Genomic DNA, 21,055 nt, shown 5'->3' on the forward strand with positions numbered 1-21,055 from the left:
AAAATGGGGACCCTTATCTGTACCCAATGAGATAAAGTATGCAAAAGACTTAACACACAGCAGACACCACAGCTATTATTATTATAGGCCCTTCTAAGTCTCAGTTTTCCATCTATAAACTGAGGAAGCAATGGCCTAGAATGAATTATTGGGTCTCTTCTGGTTCTCAAGCTCCAGGCCTTACTGAGGCCAGACCTCAGGGACAGTTTATATGCAGAATCTGTCCCCAGAGCAGTTTCTCAGCCTTGGAACTACAGACATTTCGACCAGATAATTCTTTGTTGTGGGGGTTGTCTTGTGCATGTAGGATGTTTAGCAGGATCCCTGACTTCTAACCACTAGATACTAATCTCCCCAGTTGTGAAAACCAGAAACAGTCCGCTGAGGGTGAGGGTAGGGTTGCAAAATCATCCCGGGTGAGAACCACTGTTTTAGAGAGGGGTTCTGCAAGCTTTTTTTTTTTTTTATTGGTTTTTTTTTTTTTTAAGATTTTTTATTGGGGAATTGAGGGAGGGGAACAGACAAGTTGCTGCCCTTTTGTTCTTCAGTCTAGTTATGGAGGACTTCGCTTCACTGGCCCATGTTGGTATTATCATTGCGCTCTTCCCAGGTGAGGCAGTCACTCGCCGGCCATTGCACAGCCGCTCACGGTGGCTCATGGAAGCTCACGGAAGCTCACGAAAGCGCACACCCACTGCCAGCCAGCCCCACTGCAGCCTACGCCGTCGCCAGCGACTCACAGCAGCCCAGCTCCAGGTTGAACTGTTGTTCACCATCTTAACTGTAGAGGGCGCAGCGTCACTGGCCCTCATGTGGGATCTGAACTTGGGCCCTGATGCTCAGACCTGGCATCCCAAGCCAGCTCTTAACCAACAAGCCACTCAGCTGGCCCAGGCTTATTTTTTTAAAAAAACCTTTTCTCCTAAGTGGTTAAGTTTCATTCCAAGGGGGAGTTTGTGGCAGGGCAGTTCGTGGAGTTGGGGTGGTGACTGGCTCTGTGAACTGGGCCTGGGGATCAGGGCAGATGCTTCTTTGGGGATCTGAGGATGAGCAGCAGAGAGAGGGGCAATGGCTGGGACAAGCCAGCTTCCTAAGGAGGGCAGGAAACTGAGTGGGAGAGGAGCTGGGAGATGGCAGGGGACTCTCCCAAGTATACATTGTTACTATATCTCTCAACTGTGAAAAATGAAAAATAAGCTAAGTGTTTATCAATAGGAAGTAGTTAAATCAATGGTGCTATGTCCCTAATATGGGAATACTATGAAGCTGTTAAAAAGGAAGAGAAGAATCTATATATCCTGGCATGGAAAGACGTCTGTCTGCTCCAGAGTGAATGGACAGAAAGGAAGCTGCCGTGTAGCACAGTGGCTAGAAATGTGGATTCTGGATTTGAATGGCGGCTCCCTCGCTTGCTTAACCTTTATACATCTTTCTAAGCTTCAGCTTCTCCATTTCAAAAATGAGACTAATACTGTCTAGTTCTCAGATGATATATAATTGCATGGGAAACAACATTTAGTACAGTCCCTGGCACATGGTAAGTCCTCAATAAATGGTAGGATTATGATGATGCTAACGATACTGATAATTATAATAACTATTGGTGATTCTTTTAGATCATTTTTTTTTAGCATAGGGTACTTCCTTATTTATTCATTTAATATGTTTAATACAGGGCCTAGTGGAGATGAAAGGACAGAAACTAGTGGGCTCAGGATGAAGATAAGCTGTAAAGTACCATCCATGGCTTTGTGAGTTACCATAACTCTGTCCCTCAGTTCTGACGGCCCTGCCCTCCACCTAAACAAAACTACCTGCCTTTTCTGCCACCTCTGTGCTGACACCGTCACTTTGTGTCTCTATTATCTACTAACACAGCTCTCTTCTCGTTTACAAGCCAGTGGGATCCACTAAGGCAGAGATTGTGGTGGTGTTTTTCTCCTCACTACTTACCTATAAATTGGGGATAATAACAGTACCTTTCCCTGCCAAGGGGGATAAATCTGATAACAGATGTCAATGGCTGATCTTAGTGCCTTGTACAAAGGAAGCTCTTAAGTATAAGCTGCTATTATTACTAATTACTATGTTTAAGCATTAAATTTTGTGCTGGGCACTCTGCTAGACCCTTCACACACTAAAGCAGTAACCCTGTGAGGCAGGAATCATTACCCCATTTTCCAGATGAGAAGTCTGAGGCTGAGATAATACATCACTTGTCCAAGTCTGTTAAGTAGTAAAGCAGGAGTTGAACCCAGGTCTGTTTGGTGCTAGAGCCCTGGGGACTGCACTGGTAACCAACACGGTGCTCAGATTGGTTCCATCCCTCCCTCCTTGCCCGGCTGCCCCAGCTGGTGACAGTCACAGTGTCTTTTCTGATAGATCATGGTCAGGGAATACTTGACAGATGATGAGGCTGAGACCCAGACAAGGGAAGTGATTGCCCAAGATGCCAAGCTGGCCAGGGGAGTGCTAGGAGCAGAGATCTGGCTCCTGCGTCTCGGCCCCTTGCTGTGTTACTCTGGCCCAAGTTCTGGCTTAGGAAGATGGCCAGTGAATACTTAGTGAACGGCAGTGCCAGGTGCTTTATACGCACTGCACTTATTTCATCCCCACATCAACCCTGCAAGGTATGACTGGGCCCCATTTCTCAGATGAGGAAACAGATCTGCACATGGAGCAGCCTAGATAAACTTGGCCTCTGCACAGGGCCTGGGATGCCTTTCTCAGCAGCCCCAGGTGGAGAGGGGAACCCTCCTCCGATATGAACAACCCAGGGATGTGACTCCTGGTGCTATTAGACGCTATCAGGGCCCTGGGCCCTTCCAGCTGCTGCCAAGACTGGTTTGGTAAGAATGACGTGGAATTATTCATCAATTCATGGCTCGTCAATATCTAGCTGTATCTGGAGCCCTCATGAAAAGGCATGCACCCAGATGCCTGTGCCAGGACATGTAGCTCAGCCTATGTAACATGGATGGCAGGAGCCAGGAGACCCTGGAGCAGAGCAGGAAGAGCACTGGACTCAGAAGTTTTGGGTTCTAGTCCAGGCCCCACTGATAACTCACAGCATAACCCCAGCCAAGCCCCTTTCCCCGTCAATCACACCGAGTCTTTTCTTTAGATGAAGCCTTACAGGCAAGCTCAATATATAAAGCTGGTAAAAGCAGAGCTGCTTGGGGACAGTCAGCAGGGTAGAGTTTATTCTTTCCATTGGGTAACCGAGGTCCCGAAAGGCCAAGGGCTTACTTAGCCAGGGTAACTCAGGAAGATGAAGGCCACGTGACCCACATCGAGTCATAAGGAGACAGATAGCCCGCATGTCCACACCCCTCCCTGGGCCTCTTACGGCAGCAGATGGCCACGCCCATGGCAGCTCCCACACCCATGACCACAGGGTCTACACCCACACTGGGCTGGTAGAGGGAGAAGTCTGGCCTTCCTTCAGACTCGAGGAGGTCCCCATGGCCCTAGAAGGCCGGGGGACAATAAAGCTCCAGGGTCTGCTTCTTGGAATTGATCCTACAGAGATAATTATGGGTGGGAGCAAAGATTTAGTTTGCTAAATCTTTGGTGGATGAAATACATTTGTGGATTATGCGGGCACAGTGGGCACCCATTGAAGTGACATTCTATAAGAATATGTCACGGTGTAGAGAGATGGTCACGATGCATTTTTGAGTGAGAAAAAAATGAGACAAAACTGTATGATTATTACGATCTCAGTTTTGTAAAAATATTTCTTTTTTATATAGAAAAATGGCTAGAAAGATGTTAATACTTTAGGCTTGGAAATTAAGGATTTTCCTCCTAGTTTTGGGTAGTCCTCCCCCTACCCTCTGCTTCTTTTTAATCAATAAAATTACTGGGCTACCCACACCATGGGGGGGAAAAAAAAAAAAGGAAATGACAGAGAAGTACGAGATACTTACCACGTGACCCTAACCCTCTCTTAAGGATGATTAATTTTTTTCTTTCACTTCACACTCTCTGAGTTATTCTAAGGAACATGTACTGCTTTTGCAAAATACAAGACAAAAAAGATTTACAAAGAAGAGCAAACAGTGCTCTGAGGTACAGTGGGCGTGGCTAGGCCCTGGCAGAGGGCTGGGCTGGGACCTGTACAGAGTCCAGAAGGCAGAGCCCGTCTCTGCTCAGGGGGAGTAGGTCGCTGGGAGCCTGAGGCTCCTTCCTTCTCCATGTCATCCGAGGTGCACACCAGAGGCCTGGGTATGACATCAAATCCCTTTCCTCCTCTCTGTCCAACCAAATGTTTATAGATACCACCTGGTGTTGCAAAAAGACGATCGAGGAGCACGAACCTCAGTTCTGCCTCTGCCTAGCTGTGTAGCTTTGGGCAAGTTCCTTAACCTCTCTGAGCCTCCAATTCCTCCTCTGTTAATTGAGATACCGTACCTCCCTCACAGGACTGGGTGATTGTGAGGGTTACATGACCAGCATATGGAGATGTTCAGTAAACGGTAGCTCCACTCCGTCTCCGCCACATCTGACACCACCAAGCGGATGGGTCTCTGAGAGCAGCATCTTGGGGTCCCTTCACAATAGCTCCTCTTTGGTGGTCTTGTAGCCCAGCCTCTAGACTCCCATCAGGCCTGGGCATAAACCACTCCCATAAATGCCTCTATAGAGAGCGACATATCATGCACTTTGGCGCAACATGTCCTGACAGCATTTAGGTTCTTCCTAAATCCAGCCTCCTGCTACAATATAAACATCACTTTCCTGGACAAACCACCCAGACCGCAGCCACTTACATTTTGGCTTCATAGTCCTTCCACGCCTTCTCCAGCTGCTTTTTGGAATCCTGTGGTTTAAAAAGTACAATTTGCCTAAAGAGGCACTTGGGGTCTGGAATCAACAGTACACTTTGCTACCCTAGGGGACCCTGCTTGTGTGCTCCCCTATGCTGCTCAGAGCCTTACTCAAACCAATCCCTGCTCCCATAGCACTGACTGAAAACCTGTGGGGAGATTTTGGGGGTCTGCCCTGAATTGCCTCCCTCAGAAGATGGAGATGACCATGGGGATGAGGATAGAGGTATGAAGGTCAGACCCCCTCCCCTAACTTTATCCAACTGTTTTCTCCTGCCTGGTATTAGATCATCCTCTCAGCAAGAAGGGTACAGATAGAGGAACATATGCACAGAGAGGCTAAGACGTCTACCCAAGGCCACACAGCAAACCAGTGAGACCTGGCTGGTCCCTGGCCTAGTTTGCCTGGGCTGGCTGCTCACACCCGTCAGAACAGCCCTGACTTCCAAGGTGTCCCAGTCATCCAGGTGAAAAAGCCTGCCTGTCTGGTTTGGGTGGTTCCCAGTCTGGTGTCCAGCCTAGAGCAAGAAGGGACGCCTCTGGGGGAAGGACAGCTCCTCCCCTGGGCTTTCTGGGGCAGCCTTCCCAGGGAGTTTGTTCTGTTCCTTTCTTTGGGCTCTACTCTGCCTAAGCCAGGCGCTGCCAGGTGCAAAGTGAGCAGCAAAGCATGGGAGTCGGGAGCTGGGATCCCACACTGCCTCCTCCACTGACTAGCTGTGCAAACTGTAAGCAAGTTACCAAACTCTCTGAGCCTCAATTTCCTCAGCTGCAAAATGGGATAATAGTACTATAGAACCCACCACATAGGGTTGTAAGAATTCAACAAGCTATTTCACATCAGGGCCCTGGGCAGACAGGTGAGCCATCCTAGGCTGACCCCAGAGCCTATCCTTCTGAGAGTCAGGAATATGGAGTCAGACTCCCACCATGACAGCCTCGCTTGGCCTCCCCCATGGTGTCTCCTGCCTACCTCTTTCTTGCTCCATCCCACCACCTCTGGGTACCCCCCCAAACCCCCCCAAACAGAAACTTACCTGTCGCCCATCCCTCAGCTGTCCCTTCAACAGACTGTCCAGGGGGAAAGAGACGATGTTGTTCAGGTTCTGAACCTAGAAAAAGCAGAGACCCCCACACCCCACCTTGGGTGACTGTCTGTCCAGCCCCAAGGGGCTCGGGTACAGGGAAGCATCAGGAGACAAAGGACAGTGCTGGGGGTCAAGGAGACAGGGGAGAGGAAGATGAGAAGGTGGAAGGGTAGAAGGGGATGGCAGAGTTGGTCTCCCATAAAAGCTGTCACCCCGCCTCTGACTAACTCAGCCTCAGCACCTCGTGACCCAGGAGCATCACGGTCAGTCCCGTGTCTGTTCCTTTGCTAGGAGCACCCTCCCTCCCCTCTCTCTCTGAAGTCCTCCTGTTGTTTCTGCCTGGCTAGTTCATTGTCTCCCCTTTAATGTGGGGAACGCTTTCCCTGTGGTCACATGGAGTGAACACAGGAGTCAGAGCTGACCAGCGTGCGGGCTATAGTGATTGGATCAGGAACAGGCACATGACTCAAGCCAGCCAATCAGATCCTTCCTGGGACTTTTCTGCCAAAGTTGTGAGAGAAAGACTTCGTCTTTCTTCTGGTAAGATGTGAACCTGGGCCCGCTGGGCCATCTTTCCCACTCAGCAGAGACAGAGAGAAACTAAGAAAAAGAAGGAGCCATGAGAACCAGTCCAAGAAAGCCTGGAGGGAGAGAGGCTTTTTCCAGCCAGGCTTATGCTCAAGATGCTGGAGCCAGACAACCTGGGTTCAAATCCAGCTGTATGACCTCAGGCAAGATGCATAACCTCATGTCCTAGTTTCCCAGCCTGTGAAGTGGGGACAATAGTGAAACCAACCCCACTGAGCTGTGCTCCAGGATTAAATGAGTTAGTACATGTGAGTCACTGGGAACCAGGCCTGCACATGGAAAGAGCTTGTATCTTGCGTGGCCCCAAGAAGCGGACTCGGAGGATAGGGGGAAAGGCAGTCTCTCAGAAAGGAACCTCAGGCTCCTGGGCCCCCGTGCAAGAGCTGAGGGGCTTGTGGAGGCGAGGCAGGGTCTAGGCTTTGAGGACAAAGCAGATGTGCTTGGGAAAGCAGAGGACAAAGAGGGCGGAGGGGAGGCGGTGGCGCAAACACAGGAACCCCAGAGTCTGCTCTCCCTTCTCCCAAACCTCCTCCAGGAAGCCCGCCCTGGTGTGGGGCTCTTCCCCACTGTGAGACACCCCCCGCCCCCCACCCACTCCTGGGAAGTCACCACAGAAGACAAAGAGGAGGGTGAAAGACAGACAGAGAGAAGTCAGAGAGGAAAAATCATGCAAAAGATAGGTCAAAACTGGATAGGGACTTCAGGTCATGGGTCAGAGGTCAAGGGACACTAGAGTCCAGGAGGATTCCGGGAGAAGGCTGGAGACCAACCCTTTCCCTGTCAGGTTCTTAAGTTCACTAGATTTACCCTTAGCCTAGGCTAGGGCCTAGTTGAGAAAGGATCAGGGGCCTCACCAGGTTCTTGAAGAGTGCAGCCACTTCACGGGTGAACACAGCCAAGTTCAGGAAGCCAGTGGACAGCTCATGACTGTTTTGGGACAGGTGGCTGTTGCCCAAGGACTCCACAGCCTCTCGGTACTGTTCCTCGTTCTCCACGTGGCCTGTGGAGGTAGGGAAGGGAGCTCAGCGTTAGCTCCGGGCTGGGCTGAGGAAGGGGCTGCCTGGCCAGAGCGGGCATCAAGCAGACTCACTCACCAAGGCCGGAGCTGTGGATCGCCCGCATAGCCTTCTTTATTCTCTGCAGGATGGCCTGGTCTCCTTCCAGACTCTGGAAGCAAACATGGACAGAGGTTCAGGGATGCTCAGCTGGGAGGGGTGCCTGACTCCACGATCCCACCCTCCAAACACACACTAAGAGTTTCCTCCCTAGCGTCCCCCTGCACCCTTCTCCAAACATAAAGAGACCACTTTCTTCCACCCAGACCATGTGGGAACCATAGACCAGTCACAGCACTCCAGGAGGACCACAGACTTCTCCCCAACTCCAGCGCAGGCCAGGTAACGGTGGCGAATCCACAGCATGTGGCACGGTGGGGTATGCCAGACCTGGCTTGAATCTCGGCTCTGGCACTAACTAGTGTGTCAACCTAGACACATCTTTTAAGTTCTCTGAGCCTTGGGTGCCTTGTCTGCAAAATGGGAATGGTACTGTGGACTTATGGAGTTGCTGAATTAATGATTTGATGAATATGTACAAAATGCTTTGTAAAAGACCAGAGGAGAGAACATGGACATCTCTATATTCTCAAAAGACACAGCTTGTTTCCCAAGTCCCAGGCTCAATAAGCAGCTATGTGGGGTGGCCGGTTAGCTCAGGTGGTTAGAGCATGGGCTCATAACACCAAGGTTGCCGGTTCGATTCCCACATGGGCCACTGAGATGTGCCCTCCACAACTGGGTTGAAACAACTACTTGAATTGAAGCTTATGGATCCTGGAAAAACACACTGTTCCGCAATTTAAAAAAATAATAATGAGCAGCCATGTGAGGAGGCGGAAGAGGCAGAGGCAGGACACCATGGATGGGCGGTGAGATGAGAGAGGGCAGAGGGGGCACACTCAACCCCCCGTGGAGAGAATTGTAGGGTGACATCAGGCAACCCCTAAGTCCAGGGACTGCAGAACAAACAGCAGGCTGCCGGGAAGGCCAGAAACTGATGGCGAGAAGCAGGCCTCACATGCCCCAGCTGGGCTCAGCCTGATGGAAACCTCCCAGACACATCCCTCTTTCAACCGGGTGTGGAAGCTGCCAATCTCATGTAGCCCTTATGAAATACATAGTCAACATGGGATGTCTAGAATGTTAGGACTGCCAAGGGGCCCACAGAGCCACCGATGAGGAAACTAAGGCTGAGTGGGAAGGCCATGCCCAGAGTGAAACAGTGGGCTGGAAGCAGAGCTGGGTTTTCAAGAATGCCCCAGGACAGTGCCCCATCCACATACATGGCCCCGCCCTGACCCCAGCCCCACCTGTTTAGTCTAGTGACTAAAATGGGATCAGAGCTTCATCTCCAAAGAGTTACTTCAATGTGACAAGAGTTAACAAACACATTTGGAATGGTACCTACGAAGATTCTAAACGATGCTCACAGGAGGTCATGCACAGGGCACGCAGACCTCGGAGGCCACGTGGAGTGTTCTGGGAAGCCTCTGGAGGGAGGAGGTTGGGTTTTGAAGCCCAGCTCCACAGCCCAGATGCTCTGTGACCTTGGGCAAGTTGCCTATTCTCTCTGAGCTTCCTAAACAGCTATTTGTAAAATGAAGGCTAGAATGCCTACCTGTCAGGGTTGTTATGAAGATTATTTTGGGTGCGATGATGCACATAAAGGGTTTAGCATGGTGCTGAGCAGAGAGTGTCCTCAAAGAATAGTACCTGTGATTGTTATCAGCAGCTGCTGCTGCTGATGCTGATCAAAAGGCCCATTTTCTATACAGATTAGAAACCTAGTATTCTCCTCCCTGAGTATGACCTTGAGACACTTGCATGTTTGGGACCAGTGGAGGCCCATCCCAGGGCTGAAGAAAGAGAGTCAGGGAATTAGGGAGGTTGATAATTTGAATCAGCTAAAGAACAAAGACACTTCTTACTGGAGAGACAAAGATAAGAGGAGAGAAACATGGGCATCTCTATAGTTCCCAGAGACCCAGGTGGGGAAACACATGTTCACCAAAGCCCTTGATCCCCTACTTGAAACTTGAAAAGGAAAAGCTAAGAGGTGATTAAATTAAAGAGTTATGGCTTCACTCCAAAAGATAGTGAAGGCTCAAGCTATGAACAAATTACAAAAAGATTTAGAAAACTCCCTAAAAGGCAGGTCCGTGTGCCTAGCATACAGAAGGTGCTCCAAATTGTTTACCTAAATGAATAATGGTTTGCAAAGTCCTAGGACACGGACCTGAAAGGACTACGTCCACGCTTTAGATACCTTTTGGGGAGTCTTCCCATCGTATGACACCCATTCTCTGAAAATTGCCCTCCTCCCCTCTAGAGGTGAGCCCTTGCCACCTTGTTTGTTCTAGCAAGACTTGATTGACCAGGGTGGACATTTGACCTAACCTCGCCAATCAGCTTCTCTCTCCAAGGAATTCAGAATTGGGCTCTGGGAAGCTAGCTAATGGACTGGAAGTGCTTAAGTTGGGATGTCTTTCCCATCATGTGCAAAGAGAAAAGAACAAAGCAGATTATGTAGAAAGAAGCATGAGACCCGTGCTGCCACAGAACAGTAGAAGAAAAGAGCTGTCCTTGTTTTTGGAAATTTACTAGATCCTGCACCCTGAGGGGCCCTTCCATACTTTTTGTCCTTGGGTCTCCATGAAATCCTCCTGAATCCACTCAACAAATTTCCTTTAGTGCTTACAAGCTAGTTTGAGAGAATCTCTCCTCCCTGCAGCATGGCACAGACCACTGGCTGGCTCCCAATGTCCATTCTCTCTTCTCCCTTAGCAATAAGTACCCTGATTTTTTCAGATGGCCATTAGTCACTGAGAAGAAAGACTACATTTCCCAGCCTGCCTTGCAGATAAATGTGGTCATGTGACTAAGTTTTGGCCAATGGAATGTAATGGATATTTCATTGTTATGTTAGCTTCCAGAGAGTATTCTTAAAAGGAATACTATTAGAATGGCCAAAATTCAAAACACTGACAACACCAAATGCTGGTAAGGATGTGGAGCAACAGGAACTCTCATCACTGTTGGTGGGACTACAAACTGGTACAGCCACTTTGGAAGACAGTTTGGCAATTTCTTACAAAACTAAACATATCCTTACCATATGATCCAGCAAGTGTACTCTTTGGTCTTTACCCAAATGAGTTGAAAATTTATTTCCACACAAAAACTTGCAATAGATGTTTATAGCAGCTTTATTCATAACTGCCAAAAGTTGGAAGACAATGGAACATTAGTGTTAAAAAGAAATGAGCTATCAAGCCACAGAAGACATGGAGGAAACTTAAATGCATATTACTAAGTGAAAGAAGCTAATCTTAAAAGGCTCCATAATGAATGACTCCAACTATATGGCATTCTGGAAAAGGCAAAACTATGGAGATGATAAAAAAGATCAGTGGTTGTCAGGGGTTGGGAGGAGGGAGGAATAAACAGGTGGATTTTTAGGGCAGTGAAACTATTCTGTATGATACCATGGCAGTAGATACATGTCACTACACATTTGTCAAAACTCACAGAATGTACACCATAAGAGTGTACCCTAAAGCAAACTATGGACTTTGACTGACAGTGATGTGTCAGTGTAGATTCACTGATGATAACAAAGGTACCATCCTGGTGTGGGATGGTGATAGTGGAGCAGGCTGTGTATGTGTGGGGCCGGGGGGTATATGGGAACTCTCCGTGCTTTCCACTCAATTTTGCTGTGAACCCAAAACTGCTCTAAAAAATAATGTATTTTTATTTAAATAAAGAAAAGAATAAAAAAGAAAGGGAGGGATGCCTTCTGTCACATCTTTCTCCTGGCTAGAATGCATTTGTGATGGCTCGAGCTCAGGCAGCCATTTTGAACCATGAGGTAGAAGCCATGTATTATGAATGGTGAAACAATAAAATTTCTACCTTGTCCCTGGTGATTGGGGAGCCACCTTAACATCCCTGGACTACTTATTTGTAGACTTCTTTTATATAAAAGAAAAATAAGTGGCTATCTTATTTAAGCTACTGTCCTACTGGGTATTCTGCCACTTGTAGCTGAACCTAGCTCTAACTGGTACAGACAGGCAAGTTACCCATAAACTGTCCCTTGATGCCCTGTCAGACATGTATTAGGAAACGGCTCCCTATTGCTCTTAGTAGCCAAGATTCACACAGTTATTCACTCATTCATTCAGCTAGTTATTGAGTGCCTGCTACATGTTCAAACCCGTAAAAAACCACAATCTCAGCTTTCCCCGCTGCCACAGAGTAGGGCAGGGCAGAGGCTTGCATGCATTCAAGATTCGGCTCCATCCATAACCCATGGCCATGGCTGAGGAAGGCATTGCTGCTGGAGGTGTAATGGACATTAATACTGCTTTATAAGAGGTGCTTAAGACCGCCCTCATCCATGATGGCCTAGCACGTGGAATTCACGAAGCTGCCAAAGCCTCAGACAAGCGCCAAACTCATCTTGGGCTCGCATCCAACTGCGAAGAACCTATGTAGGTCAAGTTGGTGGAGGCTCTCTGTGCTGAACACCAAATTAACCTAATTAAGGTTGATGACAACAAGAAATTAGGGGAATGGGTGGGCCTCTGTAAAATTGACAGAGATGGAAAAACCCATAAAGTGGTTGGGTGCAGTGGTGTGGTGGTTAAGGACCATGGCAAAGAGTCTCAGGCCAAGGATGTCATCAAGGAGAACTTCAAATGTAAGACACGAACACACGGACCAGGCTTTTGTTTTTCAAAAGATAAAAAGACACAATCTCAGCTCTTAGGGCATCACCATCTAAGGGAAGAAAACTGCCAAGTAAATAGACACTTGCAATGCAGTGGGATTAGGACTACAATGTTAGATGGGGAACCCAGGGTAAGCAGAGCCATGTCTGCTTGGGAGGAGCAGAGAAGGCCTCCTTTAAGCTGTGATGCTTGACTCTAGGACTGGGCAGGCAGAAAAGGGACTAAGAGACTGTACTGTGAGGGGGTGTGGGAGCGCTGGGTATAGTGGTAGGATTGCTAGAACAAGGGAGGCTTGCTCTAGGAAGAATAGGCAAGGAGAGGAGTATAGTTTGTTTGTTTATTTGTTTGTTTGTTCATCCATTTCATTTGTTCATTCATTTATTCATTTCAACAAGCATCTATCGGTACCTCTTTTCGCCACGCATGGTTCCTTCCATCAAGAGGCTCAGACATATAAACACACAAACGCCTGCAGGGGGCACAAGAGGGTAGAATCCTAATTACCCTCTTTTCAAGAAAATACAGTAAAACCTCGGATTGCGAGCAACTTGTTTTGGGGGTGTTCCGCAAGACGAGCAAACTTTTCTAATACATTTTAACGTGGTAAACGAGCGATGTCTTGCAATATGAGTAGTTTGTTTCCGGAACAAATTATGCTCGCAAACCAAGGGATTACTGTATCTGAAAATCATTCACACTGGGCTATAAAGGACTGATAATACCTATCCTCTGTGATATAATGGGGCAAAGATTTAAGCTAAAGAAACACAGTTTTAAGGAAACTGTGATCACAGCCTGGGATGAGAAGGTATTTGGGGAAAGGCACAGAGGTACCCAGAACACCTGTAATGATGCTATTATAAGCATGATGAGTCACAAGTTGAGATTCTAACCCCAGTCTCCCCAAAACTATCTTCCCGGGAGAGACTAGCCCAGCCAGTTCTTCAAACCTCCTCTTCTTTGAAATGGGAGAAAAATAATATACTATGGGGAGTGGAGGGGGTGGAAAAATCCATTCTCCACTTAACTCAGAGTCACTGTGAGGTTTATATGAGATCGCAGATGTGTGCCAAGGCTTAAGGCATTTGGAAAATATGAGTATGATTCGTACTGTGGTTTGTTTTCTGCTTCTGTGTGAGATCAACTCTTATTCCCCAGGCCTGAGCCTGAATAGATTAGGAAAACCAAAAATCAGTCGCTGGATTCGGGTGGGCCCATTTAATCCCCAGGAGTCAGTCATCCTCAAAGTGGGGTCCCTCAGCCATTAGCATCAGCATCACCTGGGAACACGTTAGAAACGCACATTCTCTGGCTGAATCAGAAAATCTGGGTGTGGGGCCTAGCAATTTGTGTTTCAACAAGCCCTCTCGGTAGTTTTAATGCAGCTAAAGTTTGGGAATCACTGGTTGACTTCTACCCTTCAGAGACGCAGTAAATCTTCATTGCTAAAAGTAGGGGCTGGCCCCAAACTACCTGGTTTTGAATTTCAGCTCCACTTTGAATTTCAGCTGCTATGTGACCTCTCTGTGTTTCAATTTCCCCATTCATAAAGTTAGGGTGATAAGAGTCCCTACTATGCGTATATAGGGTTTTGGGGGAGAGTCAATGAATTCACATAGGTAAAGTGCTTAGAACAATATTATTTGAAGCTAATAATGTTATCTACTTCAAAATGAAACTGAATTTGGTTTAGGAGTTTCTCACCTTTCCTTGAGCTAATTAAAGATACCTCCCCCATCCCCCAGTGATCCTACTCAGCAAGATGTGGGAACCACAGGTGCAGAGGGGCCACAGTGAAACCTCTGCCACTGGGCAATCACAGAGAAAAGATGTTACATGTCCCAAGTGCCTGCTGTGCCAGGAACATTACTTGTCACTCTCCCAGCCACCCTTTGAGGTAGGCATCAACATTCACATTTTATAGATGGAACTGCCAGGGGAAGAAACATGTCCAGGTCATACAATACTGAACAGTGGCGGAGTTGTAATTTAAATCCAGGTCTAGCCAATCCAGGGCCAATGTGATATCCACACCACCAAGCTGCTTCACAAAGGTTAGGGGACACAGCTTCTTTGATCCTGGGACTTAGATCTGCCACTGAAACTGAGCCCCAACTCTACCACCTCTACCATATCCTCTCATGATCCTCACAAACTTAGGGGAAGAAAGAGGGAGATAGAGAGAAAGACCCATCCAAACAAAGCAAGGTTGACAGCAGTGGTGGGCCCCAACGACTAACACGCCAAGGGCTATTCTACTGAAGAGAAAACAGATTTCTTCAGGTTGGCCCGGGAGAGGTTTCCCAACAGTGAGAGGTGGACATTAGGGAGACAGAAACAGACTTCGGCTCAAACAGAAGATCCTAAGGAAGAATATGCGACCCCTATAGAGAGTGAGCTCCCCGTCAATTGAAGTATTCAAGGACTTTCGGTGGTAAAGTGTGCTTCAGGGACTGGATTTTGGATTAGTATTGGTGGCCCTTTAGCTCTCCCTCAAAGCTAAGAGTCAATGACTCCACGCAAGAGTCTGGGCAGGCACTGGACAAAGGCAGGTGAAACGCTGAGTGACAGGGACACGTGAGCTTAGAAAACCAATTGGAGGCCTTCGGGAAGCCTTGCCTGGCTGGCCCTAGACAAAGCCTAAATTCTAGCTGGTGGCACTGCCCTTTGTGGCCCCCACCCCACCAAAACTATACACACACACACATACACACACAGTACTATGGCTCTCTGGTTTGTGTTCAAAAGAACACAGATGGGGGCAGCCAGGTGGCTCAGTTGGTTAGAGCACGTGCTCTGAACAATAAGGTTGCCAGTTCAATTCCCACATGGGCCAGTGAGCTGTGCCCTCCACAACTAGATTGAAAACAATGACTTGACTAGGAGCTGATGGGTTCTGGAAAAACACACTGTTCCCCAATAAAATTTATTTAAAAAAAAAAAGACCACAGATGGCAGCACTAGGGCCATGCTCAGCTGCCCTACTTGGACAGCCTTCTGTATGCCCCCCTCCTGAGTCAGGATTCATCAATAGGATCCATTCTTCATTCCTGTGATCTCTGGAAGCCAGCTGTGGTTGCCATGGCAGCTCAGCCAAGCGGGTAGAGCTGCTAAAGCTAAGGCCTTGGGAGCTGCAGATTAAATTTCACCATTAGACATTCACTCCTTTGGACTATTATAATACAAGGCATAGGGACCACTTTTGCGGTATCCCATGACCACAACAGCTATCATTAATCAATCACAGTATTTTTCCCATGGACTCTGGGCTTGGTTCATCATTCTGCTAGGACAGCTCTTCAGGTAACCTCTACCAATTAAACTAGAGTTGGCATAGGAGATGAAAACCATTTATCTTTGCTTTGGACCATGATATTGTCCCTTGAGAGACGAAATCACAGAATATTAGAGATAATCTAACATTACCTTCTCATTTTACAGACTGCAAAACAAAGGCTCAAATGAGTTTCTTGCTCCAGGTCTCACTGGAAATGAAAACAAACTAAAAAACAAGAATACAAACCAAATCTTGTATAGGGCTTTACAATTTGTAAAGCAGTTTGACATCCACCCTTTAACACTCACGGCTTCCCAAAGAGGCTGTCACTGCTTTTGTTCCCATTTGGCTGATGTGTCAGTGAGGCTCACAGATGTAAAGAAAGTTGCCTGAGCTCACACAACCAGAAAGTGGTGGAGATGGATCCGGAACCCAAGCTGTTGGATTCTAACTCACTTGTTCGCTCCCAGTCTGTGGGCCCCAGTCCCTGAAGATCTGTGAAGTTACTATCAGAGCCCTAAGAAGCCACACTTACAGTAAGCACTATAGACCAATTAAAAAAAAAAAAGTCTCAAAAATCAGTCTGACCAAATACGCCTGCAGCTGTTATAATCAATAAGACCCAGAAATCTTTAAAAGTATTCTTGAATTCAGGGTAGCTTTTTGTCAATCAATCAATACTAAAAGTACAACTGTCGAGGGAAGGTCAATGAAACTCTGACATTAAAAAAGGCTCCTCCTATGAGGTGGTGGAATCCTGGCTCCTTTGATCTTTGACTGATGTCCACAAGATTAATTTATATGTACTACATGAAAATTAAAAATATGATATTTTAATGAGCAAACCAAGTTAGACCTAAAACATTTAATGAAATGATATATATTTTTTAAAAAGCCCAAACAAAAAAACCCTGGGGCTTTTCATTTCTAGATCCAACTACCAAGTTATAGGAAGTGCAGAAGATGGAGGCAGTTAAACGACACCCAGGGATGCATCAGTAAGCACAATCAGACTGTGAAACTACAGGTTTCTTTAACAAGCGGACCGCAAAGAAAACAAAAGCACAAATGATGGAGTGGGACGCTTACAAGATTTTAACATAAACAACAAATGGCAACGCATGGACCTTACTTGAATCCTGCTTTTTAAAAAATAAACTCTAAAAGACGTTAGGAGAATTATGAGCCAACTGGAAATTTGAAAACTGCACAGTTGATGATTCACAGATTATTGTTAATGTTTTGGGGTACAAGAATGGTATCATAGATATGTAAACAAAAAATAAGTCCTACTGTTTAGAGATCCATATAGAAATATGTAAAGATGAAATGATATGATGTTTGGAATTTGCTTCAAAATAAAACAAGAGTTGGAAAAGCAGGAGGGAATGTGGAGAGGGCAGGATGGGCTTATGGGTAAACGGGGGTTCATCATTCTGTTCTGAGTATCCCAAGTTCTCCGTTATCAGAAGACAGTGAGGGCAAGTAGATGAAAAGACAAGATTGGCACAATATTAATAGTTGAAGCTGGGTGAGTCTACTTTTGTGTGTTTGAAATTTTCTGCAATACAAAGTTAACACAAGGCAAGATCAGAAAATTTGGGAACCTCTGCACTAAGTTACCTGGAACTAGTCCTTGACACCTTAGTATGTTGAACTCATCCCTTTCGGTGGACAGCTGTCGAGGCACAGCTTTCAACAAGAGGGATGGGCTAGGAGAGAGTGGGGTTTTGGAGAAGCCAGCCTGAGAGACTTGCCCCAGGGGAGGGCAAGCATGGAGGAGGGTCCTTAAGGAGAGGCGAGAAAGGGTTAAGGCTGACCTGCTGGCTAGAGGTGGCTGCCAAGCCCTGTGGCCTAATTACAAAGAGGGCACATAGTAGAAAGAGCACAGGATGGGGAGTGAGGAGACCTGGGTTTTATTCCAGACCCCATGCCTAACTGGCTCCAAGATCCTGAGCAAGTCCCCTGCCTCTCTAGGGGAATGTGTACCTGTAAAATGAGAATGACAGTCACTGCTGCTCTAGCCACCTCCACTGAGAATCGAATCACAGAGAGACTGGGAAAGCTTGTAGCCCGTGCAAACATGGGCTGTGCTGTTCGCGTCATGCTCTAAGTTTGCTTTTTCTCACCTACCTACCCAACCACCAGATCCAGGGAAAGGCAGGGAGACCCACAGCGCCCTTCCTGGGTGGCCAGCAAGGAGGGGCATGGGTGGGACTGAAGAATTTGCTAGCATCCCACTTCCAGGCAATCCCAGCTTGGCTCCACCCCCTTCATAGTGTCTACTCCAAAATCTCAACTCTGCAAGCCTGCCCCTCTCCACCCTAGTGGGGTGGAGTTTCTAACAGAGTCACTGGCACACAGAAGGTGCTCCTTCATGCAAACAGAGTGCCTGGTGGTACCTGAGGCCCAGCGCAGGTGGTGGGGACAGAGGGATGGCAGGCTCACGCCCTGCCCTCAAGGTTTGGGCCCTGCCCTCAAGGTTCTCACAGGGAGACAATGATACACTTGCTAAGGACTGCGGAGGCTTTGGTGAATCTGGGGTCAGTGAGAAGCCTGTGTGGGGGACAGACGCGGAGCACCCACCCCACTCAGGGATGAAGTGATGCTTCACCAGAGCCTCAAAAAAATGAGGAGATACTGATGAAGCAAAGCAGGTCAGGGCCAGATGACTAAGAGCGACAACAAGGCGCCTCTGCAAAGTTCTGGGTAGGAGTGCTCAGTACATTTGGGGAGCAGCCAGGAGCTCATTGGAGCAGGTACTTACCAGGGCCAGTGGGGAAGAGGTGAGCAGTGAGGCCTCAGGGTTAGGCAGGGCCCAGAATGACCCGCGGGACGACCAGGCTCCTAATGAGAGCTGCATAGATGCGTCTATGTCATCCTTGCCATGGTCCAGGCTTAATCTAAGCACGTGACATGCTGTCTATTATTTCATGTAATCCTGTCAGCAACCCCGGGTGGCTTTACAGATGAGGAAACTGAGGCCCAGGGAAGTTGTGGCATTTGTCCAGGCTCACACAACTAGTAAGTGGTGGACTCTAGACTAAAACCCAGGGTTTCGGGCTTCAGAATCCATGCTTTTAACCAAAGCCTCTACATTTTATCCCACAAGCATCGGGGGGCTCCTGGAGGATTCTGAACAAGAGAGGAGTACTTGATAGATTCTTGTGGTAGAAAGATCAACTCGCGGGCTCAGCTACAGACTTGTCCAAGTGGGAAAAAGGGGGTGTGGCTTTGTCCCCCAGGCATGACAGGGTGATGGGGAGCACAGCCCAGCCAGCCCAAAGCAGATCACCCAACAGGAAGGACTCGGATTCCAAGCTCTCAGGGTGAGTCTACTTACAAACAAGAATCCAACCTCCGCCCCACTTACGGAGTGCTGGCTTTGGGGCAGGCACTTATGTTTGTTACCTCGTTTGTTCCTCCCAACAGCCCTGTGAGGTAGTTATTATCCTGCCCCTTTTACAGGTGAGGAAATCGAGGCTGGGGTAGGTTAGGCAACTGGCTCAAAGTCGTGTAGGGAGCTCTAGGAAATGTAGAGTCAGCTCTTGCCTCCAGAGCCTTTTCTCAGTGTCACATTATAGCAAACCATGAGGTAAATCCCACCTTGCTGAGCCCCAGCTATCTCTGTAAGGATTGCTGTGAAGACAAAATTAGGTCATATTTTTTTCTAACAGTGGATGTCAGACATCTTGAGAAGCAATGTAGAAACATTTTGAGGGAAGGAAGTTACTGGATTTTAGGTCCACCTCTGCCAATAGCCCCTCTGTGTCCCTCTGAGCAAGTTCCTTCCTTCTGCTGTGCCTCAGTTTCTCCATCTGTACCACTTAGAGCTGATGGACATGAACTCTAAATCCCCTTCCAGGTCAAGGCTCTAGGACTCAAGAGTCAAGGTTAATCCGACCTGCAAGGCTGCTCCAACCTCAGCCACCAGCAGGAGCAAAAGTCTCCAAATGGGTTTCATCTGGATAAGCCTTCCTTCACTCCCAGCTCCCTTGGCTCTAGGTGAGGACAGTCAGAAGGAGGCGTCAGAGGAGAGCAGGGCACCTCCCAGTCCACACAGTCGGCATGGTCCACATAGAAGGGCGCCCAGCCTTGCCTGCTTGCCTGCAGCCCCTGAGGTGGCTACACAGCAGGGCCTGGGAGCCAGGACCTGGGGCCAGTCTCTTTCCCTCCCTGGCCCGACTCCTCATCTGGAACCAAGCAAGGGGTTGGGCGGTGGCAGGGAAGCCTCCTGCCAGCTCTGACATTTATTACTTCAGGATCCCTCAGCCTCTCGCTGTTTTCCTTCCTGCACCGTTGGAACCCGTGACTGGCCGTGTACCCCCTCGGTGGGGCCCCCGCAGATGTCTCCCCAGCCCGGGAGCCTGTCCAGTCTTGTCAGCTCAGCCTCACCAGCTGCCCCTTACAGGGTGGTGGGAAGCGGGGTTTCAGGAAGAGAGCCGCACCCTCACTGTATGCTGAGGCCTCTGCAAACCCCAAGTTTCCTGGCTGGGACTTTCCTCTAGAGAGTGCTCAGCAGCGATGAGCTAAGAGGGCAAGAACTTTGCAGCCCAATCTCCGAAGATTCCCATCTGACCCCAGCCTGAGCCCAAGCCCTGAATTCCACCCGAGCCTGGCCTGTCCTCCTAGACAGAGCTGCAAAGGGTCCCATGCTCCCCCATTCTCTGGGCTCCCTTGTAGATCTGGACAAATCGCTCCCTGCCCCCAACTTGGACTTGATATCCATCGCTAATCCCTTAAACCCCAGCCCCCGTCCAACTCTTGGCAATTTTCCAATATGCGAGACCTTTACTCATGCAGCCCCTGCTGCCTGGAGAGCCCTCCCCCATTCTGCCTCTAAACACTTCACCTTTTCTGGCTCAGCTTACAGGTCACCCCCTTCCTACCACAACAGGACTGACCCCTCTAGAGCTCACCCCTCCTGCCTTTATGCCATCCTGTGCCCACTTTTACCAGGGCATTCATGGCCCTTCTTCACCACATGTCTGACTCCTCTACGGGGCTGAAAATGCCAAAAAGGCAGGGACCGGCTCATGTGCTTTTGCATCCACTGCATCCACTACAGCACCTGGCGCATGAGTAGCAATAAATGTTTGTGGAAGGAAGGAATGCGTAAATGAATGAACGGGTATGAGCAAGGCCCTATGGGAACACAGGAAAGACAGTAGGAATTAAGGACTCTGGTTTTTACATCACACTGTTCTGAGGTCCAAATTCTGGTGCCAATATTTTTAGCTGTGTGACCTGGGGCAAGTGACTTAGTTTCTCAGAGCCTCCATGTCCCCCTCTGTTGAATGGGATAATAACAGCACCTATCTCATAGGACCGGATGTGATCAGGCATTTAAGCACCGAGCCCAATGCTGGGCATGCAGAGAGGACTGCAGGGTAGCTCAACAGACATATTCCTGAGCTCTGAGACCTACATCCCCAGGCTGCCCAAGGAAGTGACCTGGAGTGCTTTAAAAAGTTAGGAT

The 21,055-nt window shown here is 48.3% G+C and overlaps 1 protein-coding gene and 1 pseudogene across 5 annotated transcripts in view; one reads left to right on the plus strand and one right to left on the minus strand.

Moving 5' to 3' along the window:
- The window catches only part of ASAP3 (ArfGAP with SH3 domain, ankyrin repeat and PH domain 3), a 44,540-nt gene that overhangs the window by 13,133 nt on the left and 10,352 nt on the right, over nucleotides 1–21,055 (minus strand). For all 5 annotated transcript variants that reach the window (XM_019650052.1, XM_019650055.1, XM_019650053.1 and 2 more), the window contains exons 2-5: nucleotides 7,600–7,672; nucleotides 7,360–7,505; nucleotides 5,867–5,941; nucleotides 4,776–4,825 (exon numbers count right to left, since the gene is read on the minus strand). In XM_019650052.1, coding sequence (XP_019505597.1) covers nucleotides 4,776–4,825; nucleotides 5,867–5,941; nucleotides 7,360–7,505; nucleotides 7,600–7,672 — 344 coding nt within the window. The remainder of the gene's footprint in view (nucleotides 1–4,775; nucleotides 4,826–5,866; nucleotides 5,942–7,359; nucleotides 7,506–7,599; nucleotides 7,673–21,055) is intronic.
- Nucleotides 11,884–20,104, plus strand: LOC109386700 (40S ribosomal protein S12 pseudogene; annotated as a pseudogene).

The sequence above is a fragment of the Hipposideros armiger genome, unplaced genomic scaffold, assembly GCF_001890085.2.
Source record: "Hipposideros armiger isolate ML-2016 unplaced genomic scaffold, ASM189008v1 scaffold_138, whole genome shotgun sequence".
In the NCBI taxonomy this organism is placed as follows: Eukaryota; Metazoa; Chordata; class Mammalia; order Chiroptera; family Hipposideridae; genus Hipposideros; species Hipposideros armiger.